This window comes from Acanthochromis polyacanthus, chromosome 1 (assembly GCF_021347895.1).
Source record: "Acanthochromis polyacanthus isolate Apoly-LR-REF ecotype Palm Island chromosome 1, KAUST_Apoly_ChrSc, whole genome shotgun sequence".
Classification (NCBI taxonomy): domain Eukaryota; kingdom Metazoa; phylum Chordata; class Actinopteri; family Pomacentridae; genus Acanthochromis; species Acanthochromis polyacanthus.
In genome coordinates, this window is record NC_067113.1 from 14,887,059 (window position 1) to 14,914,418 (window position 27,360).

Here is a 27,360-nt window from a genome sequence, read left to right on the forward strand (position 1 = left end):
GTTTGTTCTTCTAATGTAATGTTCTATTGACCTCTTCTGGTAAAAGTTCAGCTTTCCAGGCACCATGCTTGTATACTTCTAGAAATTATGTTGACTAAAGCTGTTCCTTGACCTTTGTATGTCTGTCTGATCCAGATCGCATGGGCTCTGAACAAAGGGGTGAAGCAGGAGTACAAGCAGTTTTGGGATGTGGACCTCGGTGTCACCTACATACCTTGGGAGAAGGTCAAGGTAGATGACCTGGATGGCTTTGCCGAAGGGGGAATCATTGACCAGGAGACCGTCAATGATGGTGAAAAACACTTTTTTTTCTTTGGCATATACATTAGGTCTGTTTATTCAGTAGCAGTGCTTGTTTGAATGTAAGTAGAGCACACAGACAAGTTTGTACACACAGAGTGAAAGCTTATTGCAGATATCCAAACACTTCTTGGCATGCCATCATCAAAGTGGATTTGTTTTCTGCTCCATTCCCTCTGTTGTTTGTTTTATAATGGTTACTCCCTAAATCCTTAAAGAAATGCAAATGGGAAACTCAGTGAAGATGAACTAAACTCCTAAATCCAAATACGTGGACAATTGTTGTTAACGTTGCGTGTTGTTGTTTGTCTGCAGAGTGGGAAGCAGCCAAGAATTCTGAATCAGCCAAGGAAATCATAAGTCAGCCAGTAAGCGCTGAGACAACATTAGCATCTAATACCCAGACTGAGACCTACAACCAGCAGGTTACCATGATGCCTGTACAGGTACAGAACCGTTACACTCTATTGATGGACTGTAAACATTACAGTGCAGGGGCTCACTGATGTGATTTTAGCCAATTTCAGCTGTAAGGAAGTTTTTTAAAAGGGCAGAATGTTTTTTTTTTAATTTTAGCACAGATTGTATGTCATCACTCATCATCCTGTTTTTTCCTGTTTGTTTTGATGACATGGGTTACAGTCCATCTTTCCTTGCATTAAGTAGAGTCATTTAGATCTGTTAAACTTTTATTCATAAACATACAGCATTGAATATGGGCTTGAGCAGCCCCTCCGACATGTTCAACATTTTATATTTGTATATAAATTTAACCGAACGCTATCAAATTAATAATATTTTGCATGTATCGTATTCAGATACCAGTGGCTCAGGCAGTTCCCAGTGCAGTTGGTTTGGTCCCTCCTACCTTCCCTGTTACTATGGGCATACCCCCGCCAGGCTTTGGGCCACCACCACCCTTCATAAGAGCTGGCTTCAATACCTCACAGCCTCCACCAGGTAAATGACACAAATGATCATGTTAAACTCAGACCTACAGAAATTCACAAGCTAACACAAAATCTTTGTATCTTGTGCAGGTTTTTTGCAGGCTGCACAGACAGCTGGCATGGCTGCAGCAACTACTTGTAAGTATTTATAACAGGCTACCACTATGACTAGCACCTGCCTATAAGTTTGAAAACTGAATGTCCTTTTAGACCTTTAGATTAAATTAGTTGTTTCTCTTGCTCACCTACAGCGCTAGTGCAGCCTTCAGTGCCCTCCAGCCAAGATGCTGTCAAGGAATCTCCATTTAGTGCTATGATTCCTCCAACCAGCGCTATCCCTGGCAGCTTCATGCCCTCAGCCATCCCTGGAGCCGGAGTGTTCAACCCAGTTGGAGTCCAAACTCAGCAAGCTACCAATGAGAAAACTCCACAGTCTGCCGAGGGTATGGATGCTGCTGCAGAACTTACACTGCAAGGTGAGACAGTGCTGACATGTTCCCACATTAAAGACACTTTGTGGAAACTTCAATCCTATATCCTTTATAGATTGTTTTTCGATTGGAGTATAGATTGGAGTATTAGGCTTTTTTGTGTTTGGCCGAGAAAAATTTTAACATCTATGTCTATTACTGTGTTTTTCCTCAGGCATGCAGAATGCTGTCCGCAGTGGGATGGGTCTGTTAGGCATGCACCCTTCAGCTTCCCTCACCCACCCGCTGCATCAGTCTGGTCTGAGTGGGCAGAGAATGCCTGGCCTGCTGCCTCTGGATGTGCGACCTAACCTCCTCCAACCTGGTGCTGCTGCTCGCTTCCCACTGCTCATGCAGCAGGGCCCCACCCAGCAAGCCGCTGGCCTCCTTGAGAGTACCCTTCAGGCTCAGGCCCGTGCCAGGGGTCCCTTCCCTCAGCTAGACCCCTTCAACAGGGTGCCCAACCTGACCAATGAAAATTTATCCAAAACTGAAGATGAGTCTTCCTCTGGGGCTGATGAGGGCAAAGACCAGGACTACCGCTTCCCTCCAATGGAAAAACAGAGCACAGGCCTGCTGCGGACCCCTCCACCAGAGCATAGGGAGCCCCTTGGAGGTGGTGGAGGAGCAGTTGGAGGAGGAGGCAGGCCTCCGTTGCTCCAGACCCCAGGCACTCAGCCAGCCAGATCCAGCCTCGTAGGACGTCTGCAGGCTCTTGCAGGCTTCACTCCTGATAACCGCTGGAACCAGGGAAGAGGGGACTTTGATGAACGAGATGGTATGCGAGGAGGCCCACAGGCCCCAGGTGGTCCAAAAGGCTTCCAGGATGAGCGCCCCACATCAGGACCGAACTTCCCCAGCCGTTTTGACAACCGTCCCAGCACAGCAGGGGGAGCAGCTGGTGTTTCTGTAAACGCTGGAGCAGTTGGGGGGCCACAAGTCTGGAACCGTAGTGGTGGTACCACAGCCCCTTTTGACAGTGAACTGCATCAAGACCTAGATGACCGAAGACGCCCATGGGACAGGCAGAGAGACAGAGATGAAAGAGATTTTGACTTCAGGAGGGAGATGAACGGTAACCGCCACAGCCGTGAGAGAGAACGGGAGAGGGAGCGTGAGAGAGACAGGGAGCGAGGCCGAGACCGCACCAGAGAGCATGAACGCGACAGAGACCATGATAAAGACAGGGAACGTGAACGTGGAGGCTGGACACCACTTCTCCCCCTGCCTACACCTCTGCTTCCAACTCCACCTCTTAATCCCAACCTGACACTGAATCAAGGCAAACTGCTGGCCCCACTCAAATTAAACCCTCAGATTCAGTCACGATTCCAGTCCCCACTTTTGCCTCAGGCTCAGCCCAAACCCTCCCTCCTGGGTCAGCCGATGCCTCAGGTTCAGATTAAATCTCCTCCTACTTTGCAGAACCAGGCAGCTGTGCCAGAGCCCCAATCAGACACCCCAGCTCCATCTGAAACACCCCTCGCACAGTCACCACCCTCTACCCATTCACCTGCCACATCATCTGACAACAGAGGTCAGAGCCCATCGACTGAAGCTCCCGCTCAATCTGAGTCATCACCGCAGCCAGAGACCCCTCCGCACATGCAATCACCATCCTTGCCCACAGCCCAGTCCCCCTTCAAGACCACTGCTTCTCCAGACACTGAGACCCCAAGCCATGTGTCACCGCTGGCTGATGCCTCATCCCAGGACTCACCTGTGGCCTTCACACGAGCTGCCAGCCCCCCTGAAGACACGACTCAGTCTCTGGAGGAGCAGCAAAGCCCACAGAATGATGAGGAGGAGTCACAAGATAAAGCCTCCTCGCCCCAGCCACAGTGGGTCAATGGACCTGGGATGGACAATATCGCTGTGGCTGAGCCCACACCCGAGGCCTCTCCTGAGCCCTCTCCAGACCCCACTCCAGACCCTTCCTATGATTCTTTGCTCCCTGAAAGTGAAAAGGAGCCACAGCAGGAGCAAGTTTCCTCTCCTAAGGACGTAGACAATGAACAGAGTGAGCCCATGGAGGAAGCTACGAGTCAGCCAGTGGTAGACACTGTCACAGACACTGAGGGGACATAATCATCACTCAGTAGGTAAAAGATCATTTTGTAAAGTTGTCTCTTCTTCTCTGTACTCATGTCAGCAACCTACCGCCACAACACGGGACATGACGAATACTGACTCACACCAGTTATTGTCTGATAACCAATAACAAATGATTTTATCTCTCACAAATACCAGTGTACTTAAATAGAAGCCTCGTTAGTGGGTTTATGAATAGAAATTTTCTTTGTATTTTATTTCCTTTTACCTTTTTTAAGTTGTAATGCCACACCTCCCATTTTAATTAATATAAGCTTGGGACATTTTATTGAATTGCCTGCCAAAATGTTTCAATTGTATATGGAGAAAATTAGCTTTGACCTTCCTATGGAAGGAAGCAAGAAATCCTGGCTATTCAACAATGGATTAAATGCGATACATGTGATACTTGAAAACGGCAGCTGCTGACCCAATTTCTGTTTCCTCTTCTTTTGAAACACTGCTGCAAAGTTTTCAATGAATGCTTCTATGGTGTCCTACAATGCTCTCTGCCTACATACAGTGAGACCCGTGCTTTACCAGCTGCTTTAAATTGGAAAAAATAAACATTTCAAAATTGAATACATGAAAATGTTGTATCCCCAAAATAAATGTCTGTAATTTCTTTCTAATTATTCAGTGAACGCAAACAGAAAATTACACGCCAGGAAATGAGCAGAGGGATGTTATGTCGGGTGCATATTGTTTTAGTTTGAAATAAACATGCTTTTTCTGTTTAAAAACACATGCTTTAGGACTGTTTTCTGACCCAGGACCAGTGGAAAATAAGACTGCTTTACAGACTGGTACACACTGTGTGCTGTCACTTCAGTCGATTTGATGTTCTCGTAACTCAAGTTGCTGCTATACCATCCATCCACAGAGCACTTTGTTGGATGCAACCGTGGGACTTGTAGTTTTTAGCTTCTGATGACTTCAGCCTGTATGTTTCGCTTAGCTTTTGCTGGGTGACTGTTGAGGATGGGATTGTGCCTTTTTTTTGAATGGATTTGTCGTTCATGATGCTATCCAACACTACTGTGTGATGTACACCACACTGTGCGGGCCACTCAGTTTCAGAGCGCTCTCTGAAAAGAATGCTACCTGCACAGAATTGACTGACCTACCGTTTGAATGGTTGCTGCGCAGTTTGTACAGCACTCACCTAGAGGAGACTAACACGTACTCCATCGTTCTGTGCATGCAGGCCTGTAGCCATGTTTTAACCTTCCTGTCTCTCTTGTTCATTTCATACTTGTAGTGGTTTTCTGTTGAGACATACGTCTAGAAATCATAGTCTGCTGTTCTCTCAGACCAAATGTCTACTACAGGAGTTGTGATGTTGAATAAAAGTTGAAGGTGCATCAGATTTTTACCCCTGTTATTGTCATGAATTGTAATTTAGGCTAATCAGACATATTTCACATGCAACACTCCAGCTTGAAAGCTTGAGCTAACTTAAATAGTGTGACCGGACGTGCTTGTAGTTTAAACCAATGAATGTGTAGAGGTTATGGGGTATATCCGTTTTTAGTATACAAATTTATTTCTTGAAATGCATCACACGCCTTTATTCCCAAGCTTCCAAGAATAAAACCGAATCAAGGCTGTAGACACTCATCTTTTTAACAAGTTTGCAAATTTTGAAACCAGTGTAGCGACCCCCAATACAGATATATGTTTAACATTTTGAGAAAAACTCCCATGAGCCCTGACATGCTGGACAAAGGTCAGTTCCACAGTCACAACATCCCAGTTGATCGTATTTCACACCTCACACTAAAGGTGTAGATTATTACCAAACAGCCTTTTATTAAAGCAGTCATATTATTTGCGGAATCCTCAAGCCATCTGGCACTTTACCTCTACAGAACAAAGGGGAGGGAAGGACATATACAAATGAGGGAGATGAGGAGGTAGCAGAAGACGTTTCCTACGTTACCCCCCCCACCTCCACCCTGCACTGCCAGGGACCCGGCTGCTACAGCTGGAGGAAGTGCTTAGTCAGCACCAACTCCTCTCCGCGCTCCTTTATGGCTCGGCTAGTGTCAGAAAACACAAGCTAGAGGTTTTATGTAAACAATTGCCTCCATCATGGCGTCTCCTGATGCTATTTCAGCGTTTTTTTATTTTTATAACAACTCAACAAAGGGAGAGGAGCAGTCCAATGTGCTGCATGATGTCCTCCACCTCCAATTACATCTGAGCTTAACCCATTAATCCACAGAAAAAAAAAAATCATAGTTTGGCTCTGGATTAAGCATCTGGAGACCTGGTTTGGCGTAACGCCGAGATGAGAATATCCAGTTGTGTGTCTTCTAGTATGACTCAGTCCATAAATTTTCTAGCTCCCAAAGGCCCGGGCAGGCAGCCAGCCTCCTCCATCCTCCTGCTGACCTCCTCACTGAAAGATTTGACAGGCTGAGACTTTGAATCAACCACTATCTGCCCTCAAACAGACACGCATGTACACCGCAGTTGGCTAGAGCTCCCATGGACAACAATAAAAATAAATCCTCACTCTGCAGAGGTCCAGCATCCTCCCGCTATTTATCTGCCACTGAGTAAAGGCCACATCACAAATTAAGGCTGTTTTCATTAGGGAACATGATGAAAGTGGATTATCTGTGTTCGCATCTAGCTTTCAAATAAGGCCCAGACCTCGATTAAAGTATGATTTACCTCAAAATCTGTGCAGCCACAGGCCTGTGTGTTGTCCGACACTAATGGGTGTTTACTGTGCCAAGACATTTACATAGCATAGGCAGTTTATACTGCATTTAAATGCTAGCCAGGCCCATGGGAAGGGAGCAAAGCAGGTCTGACCTTTAGTTGAGGATTACCGCAGCATGGGCAACTCACCAGAGCACCAAAACCGTAATGGCATGGAATAATGATACAGCGTTAGTTCATGCCCCAGTGGTAGTGCTAATGTGTGGCTCTGACTGTAGGTCAGATATAGAGAAGCTCCCTGCTGTGAGGAAGTCAATTAGACAAAGTGCTGAATGTGAGCTTGTAAATGGGTTTTATTATGACTTGGGAGAATCATAAACTTTCCCAGTCTTCTACTGGCTGATCTTCAGGCCTTGATTTATTCTGCTAAGCAGCGTTTCTCAGTAGTTATTAATATTAAAGACTCGAGGTGCATTTCCACGTTCCTCCTGCCGGCTCGGTAGCTGTAGCGTCAGTACCACGTCTGACCATTTGAGGTCAGTGTGGTACTGCAGCACTCATCAGTATGACAGACAGCGTGTGCTCAGTGCAGACTGGGTTCTTGGAGTGCGACAGCTCAAAATCTGCAGTGCTCACCTCTCTTACCTTCTGTTCTTCACTCTCTCACCACTGCCACAGAAAATCATATCCATACCTGAAACTCTCTGCTGTGAAAACAACAACAAGCCTCAGGATAAGGGCTTAGAAAATCACAGATCCCTGCAAGATCTTCATGGTGTCACATCACTGAAATTAATTCATCAGATACCTCTTTCCATACCTTTTTGGGATCAATACAGGAGTGCTGTGATAAATGGAATGAGGTTCTTTTAGTGCGAGACTTGGCTCCTTTCTGCAGCTCCTCAGCTGCGGCATTCTTAATTGATTAAAGCTATTGATTAGGGCTCCCAAAGCCTCCAGACTAAAATCAGCCCCCTATCTGCCGTGGCCAGATACCCCGATATCATATTCGCAGTGGATATCTGTGCCAAATGGAGAAAGAGAGAGAGTGTCTGCGTTGCCAATCGTGCAAATTCACAAGCACCGCAGATCGAGTGAGAGCAACAAAAAAAAACACAGCCATCCATCTTCTGTCCACCTAGTTATGCAGGAGAGGAATCCACTATCTCGGCTCACACTCGGCAGCCACAGTAATTACTCACCACTGTGGGAGTGTGTGTAACTTTTCCTCTGCTTTCAAGAAGCCACTGCCTTCCTGGCTCCCCGTTATCAGGGCCAGCAGACTCTCCTGGACTGGGAGGTGTCCAAAGTTCCCCTCACCCAGGGTCTTAGCCTCGCCACAAGTTCAGCGCTGCTGCAGGCCACACCCTGCTGCAAATTGGAGGAGCAAGGTCACACAGTTGTCCCATCGCACCACAGGGAAGTGTGAGTGCACCGAGTTAGAGTAGCAGCCCCGGAGCTGGTTGTTGGTCAGGATTCGGTGGCTTGCTCAGGGGCACCTCAGCAGCGCATGCCCCCGCCAATATACGGGCTTAAACAGAGGCCTTCAGGATGTCACTTCAGCTCCATAAGGAATTTTAATTCGTATAGACTCAGGGGGTTAATTTTTTTTTACTTTTTAAAGCAAGAAAAGGGAAATATGACCTCTTTAATTCCAAAACATATGATGCCAAGGCCATTATGAGACACAAAACACAGGCTCAGGTGGCTGCCATTCGGTCATTTCCAAATGCAGTGAATAATCATGAGGTCTTGCTCTGTGTTTGCTTGGACGCGTTAAATGTCGACAGCTTTTGTTTTAGCAGTCTCGGACTTTTGCTGTTTTCTTGCTAGCAAATTATTTCTGTAGCCATAGTTAAAGATATTCTGTGGTAAAAATCACGTTTTTGTTTTCTACCTTGTTAACATGATCATCAGATGTTTTTTATATGCTGGAATACATTATGAGTATTTCTGCTCAAACTGCAGCACAAAGATGACAGTCTCAAAAACACAAATTCAGACTCACAAGGTTTCTTATGCATCAAACTTAAGAAACAATGCAGTCAGCTTTCATGATGAGGCTTTTTGCAGCATTATTCTTAGAATAAATTCTGGTTTACTGCAATATAATAAAATTCCATACTGTAGTAAAGAATAGTTTTACAGAGTTTTAGCAGAATCATAGAGGAGCCAGTCCTGCTCGAGCTTCCAGTGGAGAAAGGTGGATGCAAAAAGAGCCTTTAATAGATCGGCATAGTTTAGTGAAAGCAACTGTGTAGATTTATATCCAACATATTTTACCCCCTGAATCCTACAGCCTACTGGCAGAGTTGAAAGTAATGTTGTCTTCAAAGCAATATCCAAAGTTGTTTACAATGACCAGAAACTGTAGTAACACAGAGAATCATCAGATTTTCAGCTGTCCGACGGTCCTTAAACTACTATTGTGCTGTGCAATTCGATCAAGAAACTTAAGTCTAACCTTAAAATCATGTTTTATTAAAATTACTTTGATCTAAATGGCTAACTAACTAGATTCTGTAAAAAAACAAAAACAAAACTGTAAACTCTGTGCTCCTCTGTGCAACTGTGAAGCCATTAGTAACTTAGCTGTGACTAACAGTCGTATAACAATCAAGAAACAAGAAAAGCACTTGGAGAACGCAGTACTCCGCCAAGGCTGCTGTGTTGTGTCATTTCCAGAAGCTGAAATATTGAAAAACAAAGTCGTGGCAGAAATTACGGCAACATAGAATGTAGCTATATAATATAGATGTACCCACAAACAAAATGACCTTGCACTGAGCACAGGCATGCGTTGTGCATGTCTACGTTATGTACGGATACCGAATCATGTGACCTAAATATGTAACAGGCGGCAGGAATTCATGGGACTCGGAATCCCCCTCACTATTTAATCAATTATTCCTTGTATAATTTCGGACTGATAAGTAACGATAAGTCCTGATAAAACCGCAATTTTGGATTTGTAGTAGGATTGCAATCGTGATGGTCAGCAGGCAGCTGCCATAGTGTTCACTTGTTGTCATAGTTACAGTGACACTGTGCTGCTATCTTGCAATGATACAGAAATCTTTAACAAATCCTTGCATCCAGACTATAAGCCGCATCACTGCAATAATTGACTCAGTTGGTCATTGTGTCATTTCTGACTTTACCTGAAAATTTCATCCAAATCCGTTATTCTGTTTTTGAGTCATGTTGCACACAGACAGACAGACAGACAGACAGACAGACCAACGTCCACTGTCACCTTACGCTGCCGAGGCTGCGCCACTGTGGCGGAATAAAATCAGGGACTGTTTGGCTGAACTGCAGCCTGTGTTTACAGTGGGCAATAAGAGATAAGCATAGAAACAAATTAAAAATGTAAGTAGTGAAATATCTACAGTCTGTGGTCTGTTATTCCAGTGTTGGAAATACCTGAGGGCCATTTGGGAAATTGTATTTTTGTAAAACTGAATAAACAAATTCAACTTTTTTTTTTTTTACGATTTGTAGCCTTATAACTGCGTCAAACTGCACAAGAGACATTTTTGAATTTTTCTGCTTCCAGCCATGACTGTGCTGTTTCTGTGAAGGTGCACTACTTTATCCTACAGTGAAACATGATTTACTAACACTGGCTAAATTTGTTACAGAAGCACAAAACTTTGGGTTTTCATGTAAAAAAAAAAAAAACATCTTCTCAACATGTAACTTTGATACACAGTGAAGAGTTTTTAGTGGTTTAATCAACAACCCGGGTAGAAGTGTATTAGTGCTATAACTCCTTTTTATTATAGGTTTGATAGGCCTTGGTTGTACAGCGGAGTTCCATCAATATTTGACCTGAGGAGTTCGTTGTTTTGTTTTGCTTTTTATTACCAGCTACAGTACCGATGTGCTAATGTTGCTTTATACAGACAGTCATTTTCCCCTGAGGACACATTCCAATGACTTCAGTGATCTGATTCACCGTCATCAGTTCAAACATTCAGTTTTCAGCTACATTCCTGTCACCCTCAGCTGCAACTTGTGATTAGTTCTAATTGACAAACGTCAGTATTCTAATACTGAACTAGGCGGTTGCCACGACAGTTTGTGCAGCATTTACAGTACGTGTAAGTTCCTTTCTGAGGCATCCTAGAAATAGAAGAGCTTCAGTACATCTAGACTTCAAATAGAGCTCTTGATTGTTCCCTCCTACAGAACAACTTGTCTCATTTTTCGCTCAACTTTCATGCGCATACTTCATTTCATCCTCTCTGGGGGCGAATAGAAATTTCGTGGCAAGTGTTCTCTCTTTTTTCATTGTGCCGAGAGCAGGAGGAGAGAAAGCCTGTGTTTGCCAAGTCACTGTGTATTTGCATACTGAGGAGGTGTGTGTGTGTTATCAGTGGTCTACATGACTGTCACTGAATACCTTTTCCTGCTCATAAACTGCCTCTGTATGTGTGTGTGTGTGTGTGTGTGTGTGTGTGTGTGTGTGTGTGTGTGTGTGTGTGTGTGTGTGTGTGTGTGTGTGTGTGTGTTGGCAGCGTGTCAGCGGAGCCACAGTGCAAAGCCATCAGCGCAAACATGGTTTACAGAGGCAGAAAAATTACACTCACATTCTAAGATTGATGCTGAACAACTGTTGACTGTGTTAACATTGTTAGTGGCTCATCTTTCCTGTTTCAAAACACAGATATCAGTAAACATGCATCGTCTGTTTACATGCAACTATCTGCCCAAAGTGACTGTTTTGGAAGCGTTACATCAAGCACTTCTGCTTCTCATCTGTGACTGTTATTTCCTTTGCACTGTAAAAAATCTGAGTTTTACTGGGATTTTAATAACAGATTACTGTTTATGACAGATTTCCCCTGTTTACTTAGATTAAAGTTAATAGCTTGTAAAAATCACAGAGACTGTTTTGATTTACTAGTTTTAAAAAATGGTCAAAACTGCCAATAACACCCACAACAAAACTCAAATGGCAATTCAGGTCAGTTTAGATATATATGTATATATATGCAGGTGAACACACAATCAACTATGCAATGAAATACATTGGACAAGAAGAACCAGTCAAAAATATCAAAGTTATTCAATAATTTACAAAGTTTAACCATGAAACAACACTATATTGCTGTATGTAAATCATCAAAAATATATTACACAGATATTTTACAGATATTTGGCATTATTTGCAAGGAAAACATGTATATTAAGAGATAAACAGAAAAGAAAGAAAAAACTAAATATATTTAAAACAAGTTTCATTCTACAGATTTTCCTGGTTTTGTTCAATTTCACATGAGATCTAGTAAAATCACAGAAAATGTTGTGTTTTACAGCTTACCATTAAAGAAAATGGTCAATCAATTTTGTCACAAAAATTGTCACATCAATTTTCTGTACATTTAAAATTACACGATTCTTACTCAACTTCAGCTTTATTGTCATTCAGCAATATTCAGCAATTTGTCACATCCATTTCACAGTGCAGATATAAAAATGTTAATACTATGAAAAAATGAACAATAAATATAAGGTAAATTTAAAAAGGCTTAACTACAAAATACAAGCATACTGTAGCTAAATCAGCAAAAAAACCAGAATTATTTTACAGATATTTGCTTTTATTTTAGAGAAACAATATGTACATTAAGGAAGAGAAGAAAAATGGTAAATTATTTAGCTGTGTTGGATAAATACAATACAATATCTTGCTTACTGTAGAAAGGCTAAAACTCTACATAACAAGGACATCAAAAATCTGTACAAACAGTAGTCTGTTCTTTTACAGCATTTAACAGTAGAATTACTGTGTTTTGCTGTAGTAAATAGGCCTAATTTTTATTTATTTTATTTTTTTACAAATTTTGTGACATTATTTCCACTTTTTTTCCTACAGTTTTTAACCATTGCAGTATTCCACCATTTTTTTTTTTAGCAGATTTTGTCTGGCACCATTGTTGCCAAATTTTCACCGTTTTTGCAATTATTTATTTTTTGACAGGATTTTTTTTTACAGTGTGGGGTGAGTGTGGGGGTCACCAGATCTTATGAGGTTAAAGGTTACAGACTCAGGGAGGACTATGGGAAACTAAAGGAGTTGTCACGGAGACGACCGCAAGGAACAAACACCTCCCCTGATTTTCAACCGGCCATGATTCACAGCAGGGGAGGGCTGGTCGTGCGTTTTTTGTGTGCAGTGTGGGTGACAGGGGAGCTTATTAAATGTGCTAACAAAAACAGGGTGTGTGCGTTTGTCGGGAGGATGGAAACGGGGGTTGGTGTGGTGTGGTGGGGGGGGGGGGTAAGAGGGGAGATATGCAGGATGAGAGGTGGGCTCGGATGCTGAGCAAGCGAGGCGAGCTGTTTGGCGGCGCAGCACAATGCGCCTGGAAACGGGGGACAAATTGGGAGAAATGTATCAGGACAGGCAGGCAGGTAGCGGCTGCAGCCTCCCACTGTCTGTCACACACACTCATTTACATCCATTTTGTGATTATGGAGCCCCTGCTCGTTCTTGTGTTCCTCTGCGGCTACAGAAAGTGCTTGATAAACCCTCAGCTCACGCATTCACACAGATTAATCCACCGCAGGCGTTTCTTACCTGCTCTATTCCCATGCACTCTGCTCCGTTCACACATCTGTCTGTGGTAATAGAAGACCTTTAAAAGCTGCTTATTAAAGACTGACTCAGCTTCTTCCTGGAGATGTGACACCTGCTTCATGAACCGCCTAAACAAGCCTCATTGTTTCCATTAAAGAGCGCAGTGTGTGTGTGTGTCTACCTGCCCACACATGAACAAATAGAGTCACTGTTTGTTCGCCCCCGGTCCCCTTTGCTCCTCATGTGCCGTTTGTTAGCAGCAGCTAGCTGGTAATTAGCCCTGAAGGCCTCCCTCCTCATTGTCTGCGTGTTTGTTTACGATGGTTCGAAGCAGATTCCCTCCTGAGAGCTGGAGGCGTCACTCAGAAGTGCGCGCATGAGATGGAGTGTCAAATTAAAAAAGATAGGAAATTCCTGACTCACCAGAATCCTGCAGGAGGGAAAGGGGGGGAGAGGAAGTTGACGGGGATCACAGGGGTGGGATCCAACCTGGAGGTGTTTTTATGGGTGGATTGGAGCCACCGTCATCACTTATATCCAAATGTTACTCTGCCTTGGACTGGTTTTAGAGATTTCAAGGCTGATGCCACGTTTTCAATAAAGCCAGCAACGCTTCTCTCCTACAAAGTGAATGAAAAACCACGCACATCTCTCATTAATAATTCCTGCTGTTTGGCCTTGCAGCCGCTTTTTAAATTCATTTGCCCAGAATCTGTGCTAGATATTATGATCTGAGATGTATTGCAGTGGAGAAAATTGCAATCCCAGAACTAAAACTTCAAAAACAATGCTCTTATTACTTGATAATCCACAGAACACACTGTTTCCACTAGTTCTTCTGCAGACAGTAGAGTGAAACTTTTCCTCTTCGCAGATAAGTTCAAAGAAATTGTCACATGAAAGAACTATTTTCTCCATATGCTACCGTACACCTGTGTCCCTTCAGTGTGGCGGTTGCTTTATTGTGTTGGAATAAACACACGTAATAATGAAATCAAAGCTAAAAGAGTGGCATAGTGTTGCAGTTGTGTCAGACAGTCTTTTAAACACCCTGGTTTTGATCCTTTTTTTTGTCAGGGCACAAACAGGGATTATGTTTTTGAACAGTTTTGCAGTTTTAGTCGGTATTCCTACCTGCCGTCTGTTACCATGTCAGCTGTGAATATCAGTCGATTTTAAAACAAAGTAAATTAATATTCAGTCAGGCGTATTCTTAATATTTTCTAAAGAGAATAACTACACTCCATCTTTCTGTCACTATATCTATTATTAAATCCTTTTCCCTGAACAGCTGAAAAACCTCTGTGATAAATTCTGTTTCCGAAGCAAAGCAGCTTGTTCCATTTTCTTAATTTAAACTCACACATCTATCACTCCTGCCTCCTCAAAATTATATCCCACTAAACTGCATTCTCAATTATGTTTTCAGAGAAACATATTCTCTCCTAGATTACATGTTGCTTTTTTAATCAACATATCTTTGCTATTTCTTTCATTGCTTTTTTGTTGCTCATTATCTGCCAGACAGTTTTATATAGGGGAAGCTTAAACACATTGTGGAAAAACATGTATTTTAACTCAAAGCAAAATTATTTCCATGACATCAAGTGGAAGCAAAACTTAAAACCCCTTTTACAGATCAAATCTTTCCCCTTAATCTGACAGCATCTGAATGTGTCGGTTTCATGTCGGAATATGCACCCTGGTAACTTTTCATTAAAAGTTACAACAGCAATGTTACTGAGTCAGACCCACATAGGCATAGCATAGCATATGTGTGAAGCAATTTGGGGAAGTTTTTTTCATGTTTCAATGCCAATATTGGTCCAAAACATGGAGCAACTTTCTCATCTACTTTGTCCTACAATTACACATCTACACTGCCCGTCCAAAAAAAAATTCACACGCTCCAATATTTCATTGGACCACCTCTAGCTCTGAGAACAACACACATTCACTGTGGCATCTTTTCGATAAGCTTCTGCAGTGTCACAGCGTTTGTTTCTGTCCAGAGTCGCATTCATTTTCTTCCCAGATTGATGATGGGAGTTGGACCACTGCACAAAGTTTTCTCCAGCACATCCCAAAAGTTCTCAATAGATCTGGACTCTGTGGAGGTCAATCCACACATGAAAATGATGTCTAATGCTCCCTGATCCACTCATTCTGAATGTGAGCCCCATGAATCCTGACATCGTCATCTCGGAATATGCCCGTGCCATCAGGGAAGAATAACTCCACTGATGGAAAGACCTGGTCATTCAGTATATTCAGGTAGTCAGCTGACCTCATTCTTTGGGAACATAACATTGTTGAACCTGACTAATCCCAGATCATAACCCTAACCTCCACAGGCTTGTAGGCACTAGTTATGATGATTGCATCACTTCATCTACCTCTCTTCTTACTGTGATGCACCCATCACTTTTGAACAGCGTAAATCTGGACTTATCAGACCACATGGTCTTCTTTCATTGCTCCAGAGTTCAATCTTTATGCTCCCTAGCAAACTGAAGCCTTTTTTTTCTGATTAGCCTCACTGATCAGTGGTTTTCTTAGAGCTACAGCTGTTTAGACCCAATCCTTTCCCTTCGCATTATGTGCGTGGAAATGCTCTTACTTTCACTATTAAACATAGCCATGAGTTCTACTGTTGATTTCCTACAATCATCTAATACCTTTTGTTCCTCAAAGATGATGGTTCACCACTATCCTTCCAATCCTTCCAGGTTTTAACAAGGCATTGGATGGTTCTTATCCTGATTACAGCAGTTTCAGAAATCCCCTTAGTTGTTTTCTTTACTTGACACAGGCCAGTAATTTGGCCCTTCTGTATCTAATTAACATCTTTTCCTCACGGTTGTTTAAGAAATGAGAAGCTCCTCGCTGCATCAGCTAGGCCTAAATAAGTTGTTGCAGCTGAAATATAATCATCACTGCAGTAATGAGCCAATGGAAGGTTCTTACCTATTAGCTTAGTGAAATCCAAGTGGCAACTTATGTGTTTTGGACAGGCCGTGTATTTATAATCTGATATTTCCATAAAAACAAAACATTAAATCAGATTAATTAGATCAGATTATTAATTTGTTGCTTCCAGCTGTTTGTAGGAGTCTTTTCTCTGAGTTTATTTGACATCTGCAGCCTCAAACAGCAGCAGAATCCACATCAGCGTCTACCGGAGAGTTACACTCATTTACACAGGTGGAACAACAGCAGTAGGGTCATGAATTATTTCTAATTATAAATGATTCCCAACGTGTAGACAGGATCAGGATCTAACAGTAAGTGACACAGTGAACTGTACTTCACCTCTGACAGGTGAGCTGTCACACGGAGTCACAGTTTACACACATTAGTGCATTAGTATGCACTTGATGTATTAATCTTGTGTGTATGACAAATATTGCGCCCGTTCACTGTTATCAGTGTGTTTAAATGATGCTGTGAGAAACATTAATCTAAAAGTGACTCACTTTAACTGATTATTGAAGCCAGCAATGCTCCATATCTCATGTCTGAAAGGGCCTTAAATCTAAGAATAATGCTCCCACACAGGATGCAAACTCAAGTCTCTTGGGTTTAAGTCCTGTTGCTTATGCTTATGCTTCCTCTCCAGCCTCCTATCATGAACTCCATCGTTCTTTCAAACTGGAAGCATTTCCTGCTACATCATAGTCTTACGTTCCAGGAGGAAAATACATTTCTTTTAAAATGTAAATGAGCATGCAGTTTGTTTGTATAGGAAAGTAATCTCTCTGAGACACAGCTGTTTACTCTTTGAAAATTCCTGAAACTTCACTGTGGTTAGGGAGAACTTTGCCACCTTTCTCCATTTCCATGGTATATTCCTGCCTCTTATCAGCTAACTCTGACAGCAAATATGTGTTTATCATCAATATTTTTAATGAGTGGGCCATTAATATCTGCACTGCACTTTCTTTACACACATAAAAAGCACCTTTAAATCAAGATTTATTTGAAGGATCGTGTGTAAAACTTGCTGTGGAGACAATTCTCCCTGACAACAGAGCCGATGTCCTGCTCACGAGTAGTTAGCCCCGTGTTGATGCTTCAAACCTCTCTCCTGCCGCTCATCCAATCTGTCGAGTGTGTGCGTGTAATAGTGTGTGTGTGTGTGCGACTTTGTCAATATCACCCATGAGGGTTCCCATGCCACCCCACTGATGGGGATTAAACATTCATGATCATGTTTATTAATGACCAGCAGGCACTAGGGATCCCCCGGCTGTCACACACACACACACATTTAAAACCAAATACTCACAATTATTTCCTTTTAAACCTCACAAGCTCACACATTTCTACCACACACCTACACAGCTTCTTCTTCTTCACACATAGTTCAGATGCACTTGTTCATTCATTAAACCAGAATAAGTCTGTTTTCATGCTGTTAGTAGCAGTACGATCTGAAGCGTGTGTCCGTGTGTGTGTGTTATGGATCCACTGGCCTGTTAAATAGAACAAGAACAGATTTCCTGTCTCTCTGTCTCTCTGGACCGCCGGTCTGAACTCTCCCATGGGTGGAGGGATGGACTGAGGACCTCGCTGAGAACATCTGTGACGGCCGGCCCCAGCAGAGACTGCAGTGTGACAGTTCCTATCCGCAGCAGATGTCACAACAGTGTGTGTGTGTGTGAGAGAGAGAAAGTGTGTTCAGAGTTGAGAAGTCCATGACCTAGAGAAGTCATAGAGGGTTTATCTTTTCTTCCTGTTAGCTCTTGGAGATGTAGTAGTAAAGAAGCAGGTGGGTAATAATTCAGATTTTAAATTAAAATAATTGGAACCACTGGGAAAACTTCCATTAAAGCTGTATTTCTACTCATTCGCGCTTCCCTTCAACTCCGATGGAACATGAAAAATATACATGCTTTGCCCTACAGCCTCTGCAAATGAAATGACAAATGAGTGATGAGCAGAGGAGCGCTGACGCTGCACTCCTCACGTCCTCCCATCTCTTTCTACATCTACTCTCCCTCCTCTTTCTCTATATGGTCTCCCCTTTTACCTTCATTATTCCTTCGCTCCACTGCATTCATTCTTTCATTCGTTCTTTTACTCCTTTGGCCATTTACGTCTCATTTTACCTCTCTGATCCTCTATCTCTCGCGCTCTGCTCTCCATCCTCTCTTAGCCCTTTTTTTCAGTCCCCAGTGAAGCAGTGTGGTCAGATTCCCTGGTAACGGAGACTCTCTGTGGGACCAACTGCCTGGATCATGAAGCTAACTAAAAATACAGCTTTAAAAAATTCCAGAATGTCAGAAGGGCTAGAGAGCAGTAAATTACCCTTCAAACTAAGGGGTATTCTGCTCAAATGGATTCACCCTTTTCGATGGGGAATCACCAGCTAGCTGGGAAGCTTAACTCTTAAAATAGGAACATAAAAATGATCACATCTGCTTTGTGCTAACATTTTAGTAGCCTATTCTCCAAGGACATAGCTTTGGTTTCAGAAGTGGGGGAAATGCATAGCTAAATATGCACATTACTGTTCAAAAAATTTGGGGTCTCCCATGTTTTCCATGAAAACTCACACTTTTATTCATGTGCTAACATAGTTGCACAAGGGTTTTCTAACCATCAGTTAGCCTTTCAACACCATTAGCTAACACAATGTAGCATGAGAACACAGAAGTGATAGTTGCTGGAAATGTTCCTCTTTACCTCTATGTAGATATTCCATTAAAAATCAGCGGTTTCCAGCTAAAATAGTCATTTCTAACATTAACAATATCTAGACTGTATTTCTCCTGTCCAGGGTGTCCCCTGCCTTCACCAGAGTCAGCTGGGATAGGCTCCAGCACCCCCACGACCCTAGTGAGGATAAAGTGGTGTATAGAGAATGGATGGATGGATAGACTGTATTTCTGATTATATGGATGATGTTTACCATCTTAACTATCCAAAGCATAAATTATATTTATCTCTCTGTAGAGCTATAAAAACTATGAAAACACAGTTATTAATACACAAGTGGCAATTAAACCTTTTTCTATTTTCCTCAATAGAGACCTTCAAGCTTGTGATCAATATTGTGTTTACTTTACTGAACACTGCCCTTTACTGCCTTATATTTGACTGATTCAAGAATATTAACTGTAAATAAGAATATAATAAAAACAATTACACAAAAGACTGCAAATGTAACCTCCACCAATCAGAGATGAGGCCAGGAGACTTTATGCAGCCTTCCAGGCGGAACTCAGGGCACAGAAAATATGGAATATTTTGCCCATTCGTTGTGGAAATACACTGTAGAAGTTTTAATTGTATTTTCATCTGCATACTTAAAAGACTTCTAGTATGTGTTTGCTTGAAAACTGAGTCTGATTGCATGCAACAATCAGTCAAATTTAATTTTTTTTTGGTGCACCGAGTTGTGCAATGTTTGCTGGAAAGTACTTTTAGCTTGTTTCCAAATATCAAAGACTACTTTTTAGTCTGCAGCTAGGCAGCCTGACTGCATGAATACATGGATCTAATCAGATGTAATTTTATCTGTTTATATTCACAGCCTTTGTAATCAAAAACAAACCCGTCCAGAAGAATCTTTTCACTGTTAAAATGTCTGAGCAGAATTACTTTTTCTTTGATGTCTCAGCACAGAACGAGAACAAGTGTGGAGTTTGAAATCTGCACTGATGTCAAACCACAGACTCAAAAGAACTGTGTTTTTACAACATAATGCATTGTAGCAAAATACACCTGCAAATGAAGCTGCTGTATCCAACTCCACACAATATTACAATAAAAAATGAAACATTTTCATCCTGAAAGTAAGTAAAACTGAACAGAAATGCCACTCAGTTGTACAACAAAGAAATCTACTAAATTCAGAACCTTGATGAGGAGATGGAGGGTCAGGAGGCTGGTGTAAAGAGTCTGACAGGGTGAAGGAGGGATTTGTTTCTAATGAGTGAGCAGACAGTCTGATCTGCCAACCTATTTTGGCTTTCACCCATTTTACTACACACACACACTCTGTGTTGTCACGTGGGACACCAGGGAGAAAATGAGAAACATGAATCTGGCACTCATCCCTAGTGTAGGAGTTAGTGTGTTAGGGTCAGGTCTGACCAGAAGATGCAGAGCCAGGCCGGACCAGGGGGGTAAAATGGTGGAGGCTGAGAGGGCAACAGAGACTGCATCTATTTAACAGGCTGCCAGAGAAAAAGGAGAGAAGTGGTGGAATATTATAAACTTGCTTTCATACACAGTAAACCAGTTAAAATCTGCATCATTAAGGACTTGGATTCCATCATCTTCATGGTTCCATGCCGACCGTGAGCATTTAAAAACACAAGCTGGACAAAATAACAGAAACATTAAACGACTTTAACTTTCATCATGGTATCTTCATAATTACAAGCTCAGCTTCACAGGCAGAGCAACCAATGTACCAATTAGTGGTGTGTGTCAGCTGTACAAGAGCTCTGACGATCACTTTTTAATAAGTGTGTTGCTGCTTTTATTATATGGGATGTGGATGCATACATTTTTAACATTTTATATTAGGCTGATATAGCCGATGTAAACCACAGTTTACGTTTGGAAAGGTTTCAGTTCAGTAACTACAATCTCATCTGCTGCTGCTCATTTCAACCCAAAAAGTTCCAAAAAGGACTTTATTCACATCTAGACAGAACTATCAGACTTGTCTGGATGGGATTTATGAGTCAGACTTCATTATCAGGGATAAATCTGTTGATCCTTAAAAAAATCAAATCTGTGCTGGAGAATAATTCTAGGTTTATTAGCTTAGAACAAAGGAAGGACAAAGTTGGAGCTGTAGCAAAAAAAAAAAAAAAAAATCATGCTACTAGAAGATTTATAGTGATATTGCAAAATTGGGTGGAAAGGGGCCTCAGGGTACAAAAACAGTAGGACACCAATAAATCCTGATTTCAACAACTCTCTTGAACAATTTGTGTGCTTTTTTGACGCTGGTCTCAATTTAATAGCTTGATTACACTTTATACAATAAAATAATGAACCATCGAGATCTTGAATCAGGAAGTTATCTGTGAACTGAGCTCAAATCCGTTCATATGCTGTTAGACTGTATTTTTCAGAGCCTCTGGAGGTCTTGAGCCACACAGCAGGGTCTCACTTTCATTGGTAATCTGGTCTTAGTGTTATATATGGGGAACTTTCCTACAATGATAATGCCCTTAGACATGCAGCTAAAAAAAAGAGTGACTAAAACCAAGATGAACTAATATGGTTCCCATGACCTCCCAGATCACCAGATTTAAACAACACTAAACCTGGCTGGGATGTCCTGTGTGCCCCCCTAAGACCTGGAGTCTTTCCTGCTTATAGAAAGCTCCAATATCCTGTTAGACACAGCTGAGGATTTTAAAGAGCGGCGCAAGAAGACATGAAGCTGTTTAGAAGGTGAATACATTGCTGTCATTTACAGTGAAGGGTTTCCAGCCTTTTGCATGTTGTCTTTACATATAAGCCTAAGCAGTGATAGAAGTAGATAATGGAGGATACTGTTGACCTTTCTAAAGAGATTTTACCTCCATATATTCTTCAGTCAGATCAAACCTGCATGCATACACACACAAACACACTACTGCACACAGGAGAACTAATATGATTTCACAACTCAGACCAAAAGAGTCTCCCACGTATACATCCATTAGCTATTATTAGTTAAATAGGTTAATAGGTAAACAAAGAGAAAACACAGAGGACTGCTACAGAGAGCACAAACACCAGGGGAGACCTGCTGCTCTGAAATGGAAACATGTTCAATGCTTTTCTCTTCCCATGGTTCTCCTGTGTAAATGCAATAATCCAAGATGCAAACACTTCAGAATGAACCTATATAACTACTATTAACTATTATTATTCAAACTGCTAAAAAATTGTAGAAACATAACATTGCAAGCCTTGTCTGACTTCAGGTATAAGCAGCCTTTTTTCTGCGATGGATTTCACACAGCCCCATCCACTATCTATGTGTTACAGTTTTTGAAATCCATTTTGCTTTGGGAATAAACATCCTAAGAGCAGCAACCTACATGTGAAAGATGGGAAGTTTTAAAAGAGTTTTGGATCAGCTTTGTGGGCAAATGTTCCATTAAAACAATTCCCCTATCACTTTTTTCAGAGGCACTGTTGCTGCATGCTGGACTTAGCATCACCCAACACAATTGTGATTGCTTAAAAAAATGTTTTTCCCTAAAATCTGAATGATGATGAGATGCAATCAGACCATTCTCTAGCACTGACAGTGATGTGACCTAAACCTTTGTGCACATTCTGGCCTACAGACAGTCAATGTTTTTGGCTGAAATGACAGCTAATGCTGGCATATTTTAGTGTGAGTAGCTAGCTAATTAAAAACACGAGGATTTTTAGTATTTCCAGCTGATGCATTTAAAAAAATAACTTTTTAACCATGCATTTGATGGCAAATACATGACATTGTTCTAAAACACTGAGACTGCATTGCAATGAAAAAAACTCTGAATGAGAAGTAACTAATGAGCAAGTCTTGCCACTTGGCAACCATCTTGTTGATGACACAGCAGTTGTTTTTCAGCTAACAAGACCAGGCTTCTGTTAAAATAAAAAAAGGATACAGCCAAGACAGCAATTTCATTGTTCACCGCGACATAAAAACTGCATGTATAGAATTACAAGTCAAAACTGATAAAAAATGCTTAAAAGTTTAGTCACACTTTAGTTAGAGCAACATTACAATTGGCTGGAAGTTTCTTGTTTGGCTGATAAAAAAGCAGACGATTGGCTTAATGAGGATAGAAACAGGATGTGTGCTATGCATCCTATGTTACAAAAGTCTCCTACTGATTTATCCTCGGGATTCTGTAAGTAGAAATATCTCCTTTATACCATCTCTGGTGAATACAGGCTTAGGCCAGTTTTATGATTTGTATGTCTGTGAGAATGTAAGAGTCTAAAAGAGTCTGTGCACACAAATTTTGTGATCCCCACAAGCCTGCAAAGACCCTTGTGGACCCCTCTGAGGACATTCCCAAATTTGTGTCTGCAGAATTTACACTATAAGGGCAATGGGAAAAAGTGGAAATGAGTGGAAAAAGTAAACACAGCCAGAACGGAATCTCCAAGTGGACGCCTGCAGACTAGAAAAGCAGCACATTAACAGCACCTACACATCTGTGGTGTCTGCAGCATTAACTGTGATGGCATCAGGAACCAGTTTCCACACAGTTTACAACAGAGTTTGTGCAGGTTGTGCCCATACAACCCTACAAATGAATGTAACACGAAAAACACTCAGAGAGCGCAGTACTCCACCAAGGCTGTTCATTCCCCCATATGGCATTGTCAGAAATGCAGCTTTTGTTTATTAGTTATTCATGATCAGAAATCACAGCAACATAGAAAGTGGCCATTAAATATGATGTACCCACAAACAAAATGACCTTGCACTGAGGACAGGCGTGAGTTATGCATGTGTATGTTATTTACGGATACCGAATCGCGTGGCCTAAATATGTAGCAGGCAGCGGGAATTTATGGGACTCGGAAACATCCTTACAATTTTATCAATTGTTCCTTGTATCATTTGTCTGATGGATAAGTTCTGATAAGTCAACAGCGGTCAATCTGTGGTAGGATCGCAATCATGTGATCATCAGCAGGCACTAGATGTGGTGTTCACTTGTTGTTATAGTAACAGTGACGCCGTGACACTATCTCGCAATGATACAGAGGTTTTTGACAAATCCATGGATCCAGACTATAAGCTGTAGCACTGCCAAAATCTGATCAGGTGGTCCTTGTGTCATTTCTGACCTTCCCTGAAAATTTCATCCAGACTCGTTAGTCCAGTAATGTTGCGCACAGACGGAAAAACAGAAGTACAGACAAACATACGCTGATCGTCACATAACCGAGTTCCTTGGCCAAGTAATAATATTCTCTTGAGCTTTGGGACTAATGCTTGGTTATTCCTATAGCTTGTAATCTACTTTGCTGCCTATGCAGTCAGTGCAGCAGAGAAAGCTCTGGTTAATCCACCCCTTATACTTTTCTCCTCTCACTGTCCATACTCTGTTGGGTATCATTCAGCTCCATGCGCACCATTGAAATATGTAGAAAATCCAAAGCTTCACAGAAGTGCTACGCCTTTCTACGTTACTAAGCTATCACTGGATAACCATTGTGTGGGGGAGGGGTTTAGCAACACTCAATTAGTAAAGGCAATTCACTTGTATAGTGAATTGTATTTCTACAGGAGTTACCACACTTCGCCTCCAAAGTTTATCCCCAAGGAGACATTTAAAAAAATGCACATGAGCCTGAAAGCACAAACTTGGATGTGTAAGCTCACAAGCAAAGAGGCTAATCCATGGTTGCCATGCTTCCACAAGGCCTGTAAACAAACCAGTCGAGACAGTCTGAGGGGGAAGTATCAGCTTTCTACTAACACTCCAGGTCGCTCATTTCCTACTTTGTTTAAAAGCTGAGCAGCCAAACAGACAGCTCGGGTTTTGGTGCTTTCCGAACTGGTAGGTGATGATTTTGTGGGACAGACCCAGAGTAGTGTGTGTGTTTCTAATTAGGAAAGTGAAATGAGCAGATTTTAACAAGGAGATTTTAACAGCTCTGTGCACTGCTCCCTTCACATGGGTGTGAAAGTGTTTCTCAGCGGGGAGCCAGGAGGTAATAGGTATGGGAACGTTACCTTAGCAGGCTCGACGGAGGGACAATTCCAGTCCTAATGGAGCAATAAGACTGTGTTCCACTTTGTCTTAAAGGCCAGTATTATCACTGTCATAACTTCATTAACTGGCCAAAGAGTAATTTTGTGGTTGAATGTTGCTGCAGTAAAGATTCATTCCCAGACTTTCTGCTCCGTGTTGTTTGTGTCTGCCTTGTTTGCTCCTGTTGAATTAGAATGAGCAGATTTTAGCCTCAGCACGTCTCAACACAAATGACATTACACTTCAGAGTGAATGATTGCATTTGGCTCATTGGAATCAGCCTTTTACCCTTCTTTACTGAATAGAGCGTTTGATTTTTAAGGTATGTTTGTCGGCTGGTAATACGCTACCCTCATTTGACTCAATTTAAGTGTACGATAACTCAATCAAATGTCCCTGTGCTTGCTCTGGATTCCCTTCCGCTGGCTGCAGGGCTGTGGTTGCACTCATTCGATCAGGAGTGAGGAGATTTGAGGCAGCTTAAACTGTCACGCCAGCCCAGAGCTACAGACTGTTTCTTTATTCTCTTTCACTGAGTCTATAAAGACAAGGCTTGTCCAGTCCTGATCTTTCTTTCATAAAGTAATCGCCCCATAGTCCCTCAATCATTTATATCCTTTTCACTCTCTTGTGGGATATATTTGGCTACTTACATGCACTCAACTTTGTCATTGTCAAATCTGCCCTACAATCAGATAAGGATATATAAAAATGGCCACCAATGTTGTCTTGGGTGCTTTTGGGCAAGGCCTGGTGCCACTGTGTGTCCAACTTGACATGGGAAGATAAACACTGTGTTTTAGGACATGCAATTTTCCTGCAGATCTATTGGCTGTTATAGCCAAAGAAAAAAAACGGGCAGCTGGATGTTTCTGAGCTGATGTAGGTGGGCAGCGTTGCCTGAGAGGAATCGGTAAAAAGGTAGAAATTCAACAAAGATAAAACATAGAGGCTTTAAAGGGATAAAGAAAATGTTGTTTTTTCACAGAGTTTTCTTGAAGGGATTTAGTAAAAGTGTTGAACAGATTTCACACAACACTTGCTCATATGTATCCGTAAATCTTATCTGAGAAAGCCAAACGTTGGATTAGACCACAAACGTCACATACTATATGTTTAGTCGATATATTGTGAAGTGCGGTATGGCCTGCTTCTTGCTATACGTACAAGTTAACAGTTCGCACACCATCCCAATGATGTCCCTTTTTCCACAATAAATACAATCTTGCAGTGTATGAAATCTGAAAAGAGGCATGTAGTGATAAAGACATGTAAACAGACATCCCTTGTGAAATTGCTGAATGGTTGAAAAATGAAGAGAAATATATTCACTGGGAAATTCCTGCATCACAATTTTATCCTTGTTGCCGCTTATCTAATAGTACTTATCAGCACTGAGCCTAAAAAGTTAAACTGTGAATTGTGATGTGCAAAAACAGCTTGTAGAGAAGTGTCACTACAGGGCAGCAGTCACACTAACACTCCCACGCATTATTCTCACCTACTGTAACACACTGAGCTGACTGTATTGTGTGCAGCAGTGGATTTGAATATTTTATTGTAGTGTGCCACACTGAAGAATGTCTCCAACACAAGTTACACAAAGTATGTCTTTGGGATGTGCAGGAAAAGTGGAATGTTTTATTTATTGATTGTACCTCTAAATCTTTAGAAGGTTTGATCCCCCCAGGGTGGGTACTACTGCTGTATGTAAAGTATGTGCACACCTGAAGCTGTGCATTGATGTTTGAATAATTTTTATTTTAAAGACCCCCTCTGGTGAAAATCTCTTTTTTCCCCCTTTTTGTTAGCATGTCCATATGCTGTTTTTATTTGCCAGAAGACATATCACCACTGAATTAAGCAGTCAGATGCATGGCTGTGCACCTTGGAGCACAGTGGGCCGAAAAATACTGTTTCAAAAATACAAATTCAGACTAGAAGGTCCCTGGTTCATGTCCCGGCCTGGGCCTGAGATCTTTCTGCATGGAGTTTGCATGTGTGGGTTTTCTCCAGGTACTCCAGCTTCCTCTCACAGTCCAAAAACATACTGAGGTTAATTGGTATATCTAAATTGTCCATTGGTGTGAATGCGAGTGTGCTTGTTTGTCTCTATATGTAGCCCTGCCATGGACTGTTGGCCTGTGTAGGCTGTCCCCTGCCTTCACCTAAGCCAGCTGGAATAATCTTCAGCACCCCCGCCACCCTAATGAGGATTAAGAGGTGTATAGATAATAGATGGATGGCTGGATTCAAACTTTCAGGGTTTCATGCATAACAAAATAACAGGATATCATTGGATTGTGTGACTCCATTTCAGGCACGCTTTACATGCTGTGCCCGTGCATCTTAACTGTTTATGTGTCATTTCATGGGTTTAAATTACACGCATCAAAGTATTATGGCTGAGGTAAAGATCATTGGAAAGGGTCGCTTCATTTGATGATACGCAGAATGTAAGGGATGCGCTCTGATAACACACAAAGTGACTTCCTATGTTATTCACACACCTTTTCATAATACCGGCCTGAAAAAAATCCAAGCAACCATACAAATCT

General features: G+C 41.8%; 2 protein-coding genes across 5 annotated transcripts in view; both read left to right on the top strand.

The window, feature by feature from the left end:
• Positions 1 to 5,180, top strand: part of scaf8 (SR-related CTD-associated factor 8) — a 34,152-nt gene extending 28,972 nt beyond the window's left edge. For all 3 annotated transcript variants that reach the window (XM_051938607.1, XM_051938642.1, XM_051938678.1), the window contains 6 exons: positions 136 to 292; positions 616 to 746; positions 1,119 to 1,260; positions 1,341 to 1,388; positions 1,502 to 1,726; positions 1,896 to 5,180. In XM_051938607.1, the coding sequence (XP_051794567.1) occupies positions 136 to 292; positions 616 to 746; positions 1,119 to 1,260; positions 1,341 to 1,388; positions 1,502 to 1,726; positions 1,896 to 3,808 (2,616 nt within the window). In that variant the 3' untranslated portion in view covers positions 3,809 to 5,180. The remainder of the gene's footprint in view (positions 1 to 135; positions 293 to 615; positions 747 to 1,118; positions 1,261 to 1,340; positions 1,389 to 1,501; positions 1,727 to 1,895) is intronic.
• The window catches only part of tiam2a (TIAM Rac1 associated GEF 2a), a 106,845-nt gene continuing 83,254 nt past the window's right edge, over positions 3,770 to 27,360 (top strand). The window contains exon 1 of one of the 2 annotated variants that reach the window (XM_051938400.1): positions 3,770 to 3,822. The gene's annotated coding sequence lies outside the window, so the exon portion shown is untranslated. Of the gene's footprint in view, positions 3,823 to 24,579; positions 24,608 to 27,360 lie in introns of those variants that run through there. The other variant, XM_051938495.1, reaches the window with a different exon arrangement.